The sequence below is a fragment of the Mesoplodon bidens genome (genome assembly GCF_964165515.1).
Source record: "Mesoplodon bidens genome assembly, chromosome: 6".
Lineage (NCBI taxonomy): Eukaryota > Metazoa > Chordata > Mammalia > Artiodactyla > Ziphiidae > Mesoplodon > Mesoplodon bidens.
Window position 1 is genome coordinate 25,482,156 of NC_138162.1, and position 8,153 is coordinate 25,490,308.

At 45.9% G+C, this 8,153-nt stretch overlaps 1 protein-coding gene across 1 annotated transcript in view; it reads left to right on the forward strand.

Annotated features, from left to right (window-relative positions):
- The window catches only part of GALNT12 (polypeptide N-acetylgalactosaminyltransferase 12), a gene marked incomplete at its 5' end in the record, with an annotated part of 39,820 nt that extends 32,555 nt beyond the window's left edge, over positions 1-7,265 (forward strand). The window contains 2 exons of the mRNA XM_081238371.1: positions 4,017-4,163; positions 6,160-7,265. Coding sequence (XP_081094497.1) covers positions 4,017-4,163; positions 6,160-6,300 — 288 coding nt within the window. The 3' untranslated portion in view covers positions 6,301-7,265. The remainder of the gene's footprint in view (positions 1-4,016; positions 4,164-6,159) is intronic.
- Positions 7,266-8,153: the final 888 nt, after the last annotated feature.

Below are 8,153 nucleotides of genomic sequence, written 5' to 3' on the forward strand. Positions count from 1 at the left end.
TATAACAAAGTGAATCAGCTATATGTGTACATATATCCCCATATCTCCTCCCTCTTGCGTCTCCCTCCCACCCTCCCTATCCTACCCCTCTAGGTGGTCACAAAGCACCGAGCTGATCTCCCTGTGTTATGTGGCTGCTTCCCACTAGCTATCTGTTTTACAGTTGGTAGTGTATATAGGTCCACAGCACTCTCTCACTTCATCCCAGCTTACCCTTCGCCCTCCCCATGTCCTCAAGTCCATTCTCTACGTCTGTGTCTTTATTCCTGTCCTGCCCCTAGGTTCTACAGAACCATTTTTTTTCATATATATGTGTTAGCATACAGTATTTGTTTCTTGTATTTTCTCCATTCTGTTTCCACGATTTTGGATCATCTTTACTATCATTACTCTGAATTATTTTTCAGGTAGAAAAACTTTCTTCTTGAAAGTTTTTTCAGGAAAGTAGACTGCCTGTTGCCTCTTCATTTGTTTGGTCTGGTGGTGCGTACCTTGCTTCTTCATCTGCTGTGTGTTTCTTTGTCTTCTCATTTTGCTTCACTTACTGTGTTTGGGGTCTCCTTTTCGTAGGCTGCAGGTCCATAGTTCCCGTTGTTTTTGGTGTCTGCCCCCAGTGGCTAAGGTTGGTTCAGTGGGTTGTGTAGGCTTCCTGGTGGAGGGGACTGGTGCCTGTGTTCTGGAGGATGAGGCTGGATCTTGTCTTTCTGGTGGGCGGAACCACATCCGGTGATGTGTTTTGGGGTGTCTGTGACCTTATTATGATTTTAGGCAGCCTCTCTGCTAATGGGTGGGGTTGTGTTCCTGTCTTGCTAGTTGTTTGGCATAGGGTGTCCAGCACTTGCTGGTCGTTTAGTGGAGCTGGGTCTTAGCATTGAGATGGAGATCTCTGGGAGAGCTTTCGCCGTTTGATATTACATGGAGCTGGGAGGTCTCTTGTGGACCAGTGTCCTGAACTCGGCTCTCCCACCTCAGAGGCACAGGCCTGACACCTGGCTGGAGCACCAAGACCCTGTCAGCCACACGGCTCAGAAGAAAAGGGAGAAAAAAAAAAAGAAAGAAAGAAAGAAAAAAAGAAAATAAGATAAAATAAAAAGTTATTAAAATAAAAATAATTATTAAAAATCAAAAATTAAGGAGTAATTTAAAAAAAGAAAGAAAGAAGAGAGCAACCAAACCAAAAAACAAATCCACCAATGATAACAAGTGCTAAAAACTCTACCAAAAAAAACCCAAGAAAAAAACGGACAGACAGAACCTTAGGACAAATGGTAAAAGCAAAGCTATATCGACAAAATCACACAAAGAAGCATACACATATACACTCACAAAAAGAGAAAAAGGAAAAAATATATATATATCTATATATTTTTTAAAAAAGGAAGAGAGCAACCAAATCAATAAACAAATCTACCAATGATACTAAACTCTAAATACTAAACTAAGATAAACATAAAACCAGAAACAAATTAGATGCAGAAAGCAAACCCCAAGTCTACAGCTGCTCCCAAAGTCCACCCCCTCAATTTTTGGATGATTCATTGTGTATTCAGGTATTCCACAGATGCAGGGTACATCAAGTTGATTGTGGAGATTTAATCCGCTGCTCCTGAGGCTTCTGGGAGGAATTTCCCTTTCTCTTCTTTGTTTGCACAGCTCCGGGGGTTCAGCTTTGGATGTGGCCCTGCCTCTGTGCGTAGGTCGCCTGAGGGCGTCTGTTCTTCGCTCAGACAGGACGGGGTTAAAGGAGCAGCTGATTCAGGGGCTCTGGCTCACTCAGGCCTGGGGGAAGGGAGGGATACGGATGCGGGGCGAGCCTGCGGCGGCAGAGGCCAGCGTGACGTTGCAGCAGCCTGAGGCGCGCCATGCGTTCTCCCGGGGAAGTTGTCCCTGGATCACGGGACCCTGGCAGTGGCGGGCTGCACAGCCTCCCGGGAGGGGAGGTGTGGATAGTGACCTGTGCTCACACACGGGCCTCTTGGTGACTGCAGTAGCAGCCTTAGCGTCCCGTGCCCGTCTCTGGGGTCCGCGCTGATAGCTGCGGCTCGCGCCCGTCTCTGGAGCTCCTTTAAGCAGCGCTCTTAATCCCCTCTCCTCGCGCACCAGGAAATAAAGAGGCAAGAAAAAGTCTCTTGCCTCTTCGGCAGGTCCAGACCTTTTCCCGGACTCCCTCCTGGCTAGCCTGGTGCACTAACCCCCTGCAGGCTGTGTTCACGCCGCCAACCCCAGTCCTCTCCCTGCCCTCCGACCGAAGCCCGAGCCTCGGCTCCCAGCCCCACCCGCCCCGGTGGGTGAGCAGACAAGCCTCTCGGGCTGGTGAGGGCCGGTCGGCACCGATCCTCTGTGCGGGAATCTCTCCGCTTTGCCCTCCGCACCCCTGTGGCTGCGCTCTCCTCCGCGGCTCCGAAGCTTCCCCCCTCCGCCACCCCCCTTCTCCGACCGCGAAGGGGCTTCCTAGTGTGTGGAAACCTTTCCTCCTTCACGGCTCCCTCCCACTGGTGCAGGTTCCGTCCCTATTCTTTTGTCTCTGTTTTTTTCTTTTTTCTTTTGCCCTACCCAGGTGTGTGGGGAGTTTCTTGCCTTTTGCGGGGTCTGAGGTCTTCTGCCAGCGTTCAGTAGGTGTTCTGAAGGAGTTGTTCCACGTGTAGATGTATTTCTGATGTATTTGTGGGGAGGAAGGTGATCTCCACGTCTTACTCCTCCGCCATCTTGAAGGTCTCTCCAGAATTAATTCTTAAATGAAATTATAGGGTTTGATGTGTAGTGCCACATTGCAAAGCGGTTTTTAGGGCAGTTTCATCAGTCAGGGCCCAGGTCGATCTGTCTGGGTTAAGTGGTGAACTGCAAGCTGGGCAGGGGAGCAAGACCTGGAAGTTCTGAGGACCATAACAGGACCCTGGCCCGGGAAGCAGGCAAACCCGCCAGGGCGGGCCCAGGGGAGGATGCAGGAGAGAGCAAAGCGTTGGTTCTGGACTTTCAAAGCCTGCTGTCCTAAGTAAGGTGTCAGACACTGGAGACGAGGGGTGGGCATTCACGTTTTCCTCCAACCTGGAGTCACCCCAATTCCATTTGAATATTATGCACCATTATGGTCAACAGTAAGCTTTCATAATTCGGACCCCTACAACCTTAAAATTTTCAGGTTCTTCAACCCCCTTTAGAATAGCACTCCTCAAAGGTGTCCCCACCTGGTACCATCAGCATCACCTGAAAGCTTAGAAATGCAGATTCTCAGACCCATCCCATCCCTCCCCAACCCACCTCTTGTCGTGACCAGCTTTCAGGGAGATTTGTTTGAGAAGCAGTGCTCCATATGCCTTAAGAACAGGTCACCTGTGTCAGAATCTCCTGGAAGCAAGGGGATGGATCAGGGTGGATGGGTGGCTGTGTGTCTTGTTAGAAGTGTAAAAGTGCAGCTTCCTAGGCCCCATCTCAGACAGAAGGAATCCTCATTCCCTCTTTGGGAGTGGGGCCTAGAATCAGCATTTTTCCTAGGCACACTAAGGTAGGAAAACCATTGCTCTGAAGAACAAGTCCTCCTGTTAGCAGTCCTGTTGCCTGCTTGTGCACAGAACTTTTATAGTCTCCAAGGTATGGTTGCCTCCATTATATTTCGGGGGAAGAAGGAGGAAAGGAATGAAGAAAAGGAGAGGAAGTGGCTGATCAAGGTCACAGAGAGCCCCTGACTGCTGGGACCGGTCCATCTTCTTTCCTGCCATTCTGCAACAGCCTGGGGATAGGCACAGCAGGTGTGGGGTGACCCAGGAACCAGCCCCACCCTCACAGTCTAGCAAACGAGAAGGGCATGAGAAAGGGCCCCTCCATTCATGCTTGCTAAGCACCCCTCCAGAGGTGCACGTGGTGCTCCGGGGACACAGGCTGGTGTTGGTGGGTGAGGGGAGAAGGCTGGATCCCAGCACCCATGCCTTGGTGACCCCAGGTTCTCATCCCTCTTTCTAAAGACTTCCCTCTTTGCACATCAGAGGGTAACTGGCACATGTTGGCCGCTCTGTTTCTAGTTTTTCGAGTACACATCCCAGAATGAAATACGCTATAACACCCACCAGCCAGAAGGCTGCGTGGCGGTGGAGGCCGGAATGGATGTTCTCATCATGCATCTTTGCGAGGGAGCCACCCCAGAGGATCAGAAGTTCATCTTGCAGGAGGTAAGGGAGCTGTCTCACGCCTTCCTTGCTGTCACTCCTGGTCCCATGGGCTGCAGAGGGGAGTCTGGAAGTAAAGCGAGTCCCTAGCAAGTCTCAGGGATGTGGCCCCTACAGGAGACCAGGAACTTCACAGTGACCCCAAGGGATCCTCTGGCATCCAGCATCGATAGCACTTCTTTCCTCACTGTCCACTCCCTTTCAGTCTTCCTGTCCTCCTTACACTTTGAGCTGCGACTGGCTGGAATGGGAAGAGACGCTGTCGCCAATGCGTTCAGAGATCATGTGGGGTTCAAACGAGTGAAACAAATTGCCAAGTGTAAGGACATGAGGTTAGATCTGAGTAGAAGCCACTCCCGTTGTCTAAGTCTCATGTTTCCCAGCTCTAAAGTGGAGACAATAATCACAGCCTTGTCTACCTCTAGTGAAGAGTAGATGTATGGCCAGAAAGAGTCTTTGGAAGCTGTAAAGCTCTATAGACATTAACTGTTACTTGTATAATAACCAAGAAGACCTCTCTGATGGAGTTGGTTCTCTATCAGAAGAGCCATTATTGATTTGGAACTGGGTGTTATTTCACGTCTGAAAGGTACTACCTCTACCATGTTTGCAGTAAGCCCGTGGTGGGACTCATACATCAGGCATCTCCAAAGACTCACTGAAAAAGCACTTGAGGGAAGAAATCCAAAGAAAATAATTCAAAAGAAAGAATTAGTTCACTTTTATCGCAATGGAAAGCTTTCATTCCCAGCCTGGCCCCAGGGATAGAAAGATTCATCTATACTACGTATAAATGGATTAATTCTAAGTATAATTAGAAGTTGGAATATGCTTTCCTGTAGAAAGTGTTATGATTAGCAACGAAATTTGCAGGTTTCCTGGAAAAGCCAGGCACCATAGTGCTGTCTATGTGATATAAAAAATAATAGGGAAAAATATTTTTGTAAACCCCAAAAGTTTTGTCCTTCCCTTCTGTCTTCCAACTGAAAGCCATTGTAAGCCCTCAGAGAAGAGTAATGCAAGATAGAAATCATGAAATTGGTTTGAAATGTTGTTAAAATTTTACCTTAAACATCTTTAATTTCAGTGACCATTTAAGCAAGTTTCTTTAGAAGGGTGGGAGGAGGGAAGTTTTAATTATTTACTTTCACATTATTCTAAAGGCAACTTATGAGCACCTTTAAGGGCTTTCCAGATTAATATTATTGAGATTCTTTTGCATCTAATTTTATTTCCAAGGGTTCTGTTTCCCTGGAACAGGTATACTCCTTGTTCTGCCCTTTTGCTGCTCAACCATGATGAAGTTCCTTGGGGCTGTACAGCTTACACCAGAGAGAGACGGAGGGAAAAACATAAACTCCAGAACTTGGGGAGAGACTTGCCGAGTTAACTCAGCAACAGTTGGGGAAAAAAGAAATGGGAGAGGCATTAGAGAGGGTCATTGTCCTTCGGGGTTTGGGAATTGGCATTGTTTGCAGAACCCGCTTCCTCTCTGGTGACCTGTCCCCTCACCCAGCTGGTCTGTGGCTGAGCTGGGACTAAAGCCAAGTTTCCAGATTCTCCACTTAAATACATAGGAGAAAGAGACTACCAGAGATGGAATTAGTTGACCTAAGAGAAGTGGAAGAGATTAATAAAGGATCTTTGGTCCTGGTTACCCTGAAGGAAAAGAACATCAGTGAGGGTGAGATATAGGGTCTGACCGATCCCAGAACGGCCAGCAGGTGGCACCATCGGCCCTGATGGTAGAGTCAAGGACCCCATGAAGAGCTCCGGGGAGAGACAAGCAGGACATACATTTCTACACGCCTGGCCCTCTCTATGTATGCACAGGCAGTCATGGGCTGCCTTCATACCTGCAGACACTCACTACTCAATAAATATTTCTGAAATAATAAAAATCACCCTGAGCACTTAACAACACATTTTAAGGAAAAGATACTTTCTGAGGAATTGCTTATAATTATCTTGAACACCCAATGTCTATTATCTTTTGTAGGATGGTTCTTTATTTCATGTACAGTCCAAGAAATGTGTTCAGGCTGAGAGGAAGGAACTGAGCGACAGTTTTGTACCCCTCTTACGAGACTGTACCAACTCAGATCATCAGAAATGGTTCTTCAAGGAACGCATGGTATGAAGTGTCACTGTACTACGGAGCCCATCTAGAGGAGATGGGGGGAGCCCCTGGACTCCGTGTTTAACAGACTTAGCTAAGCACAGAGACAGACACACCAAAAACTTGGCTGCTCTTCTTTTCATAAGGAAATCATTTTGTGATTTGTGAAAGTGATGTTGGCTTTAATAAAAATGTGAATAAGCTTGGTACTGATTTTGAAAACTTTAAAATTGTTCCCAAATACCCTGTTTCCAAAGGGTAGTCATAAAATGTTAACTGTAGGTATTCAGAGAATTAAAAGCTTTTAAGTATTTTTCTGTCAAGATGTATATTCTACTGTCATCTCTTTTTATTCCCCTTAGCAAGAAGGTAAATATTTTATCTTGGTATTTGAAAGGATTCCCAGGTATGAAGGTGTTTGCATGGAAATTAGACTCATGCACCGTACTTGGCATAAATTGATAATACCTCAAACACTGGGTTAAGATTTTTCTCCTTGTAGATAGGTGGACACTGGAACATTATATTGATTCCTTCAGGTCACTGAGATAATCTAGATTTATTTAATAAAGAATGCTACTTGGTTATATGTTGCTGTCATAGTCCAAACTTTATGTTAGTCAGAGAGGACTCACCAAAGCTGAAACTTCAAGGGAACAATTTGATGTACTGGGCTAATATAAACTTCAGCTGCACAGAGTGGACTTCTGACAATGCCTAGCTATGGGATGGCTGGCTACTTTTAGTAATTACCACAATGACTTTAAAACATGTTTATATCATTTTTAATGTTTAGCACACATGGGTGTCAGGGAGAAATGTAAAACTGTATGTGAAATTCAGTTTTCACATTTGTTCATTAATCATATTTGGGCATTTCAATCCATGTTAGATTTTGTGCCGCAGCAGCTGCTGCAGTTTCTCTTCATAATTCTGATTTGCGAACGATCCCAGATCTACTTCTGAGATCTTGTCAACGTGATGAAGTCAATATGCGTGATTTTTTTTAAGAAAAAGCAAGAACATTGCCAATCTTTGTTTTTGCAGTCAGTCAGATGTGAGAGATGACACATGTCTTCAATTGATTAAAAAGCATCAAATTTTGTCTCAGGCTCTTTTTTACACATTTCCCTCTGAGGGATGCAGTTTAACAATTAGCCAGGAACAAATCCAGTTGACCTGGCTTGCATCAACCTGATGCATCTTAACCACTCTGAACTTCAGTTTCTTCATCTGTGCATTGAGAATAATGAAACCAAGCTTGTGGGGCACTTGTGAGGATTAAATAACATAGAGCAGGTGAGGGCTTAGCTTAGTCCCTGGCATACAGTATGGGTTCATTAAATTTCTGTTTTCAAAAATGCACTTTATAAAATGTGAAGCACAGTAAACATCAGTAGGTGTTTATTCAAAAATAAATATTAAATAATTTAGTTATTATATCTTTACAGGATTAAATAGCTCCTCAGCAGGCAGGAATACGATATGAACTCCTTCCAGCACAGCTCCGTTCTCCTGTAAATGTAATATGCTGTGAGGCCAAAGCTTCCCTCCTCCATTGTGGTAACTTATAAAGCAGGCGAGATGCCCCCTCGGCCTGTAATAGAGGTAAGAAGTCCTGCCCTGCCCGCTCCTCCCGCCCTTCCTGCAGTGTCCGTCTGAGCTCCATTGAAGGGGTGTCAGCCCCTCCCAGGGTATAGGAAGACAGTTCAGGCAGACAGAAAATTAATGCTGATCAAATTCATCATGAGTGCTGGGCGTCTACACAAGCATTTTTGGGTGTGTTCACTGGGCACTGCTGGTAATTAGCTTTGCTTGAGAAGTCATCCCTCTTACTCTCGCCAGCAGTTTCTATGTGGTAATTTTTAGTATGG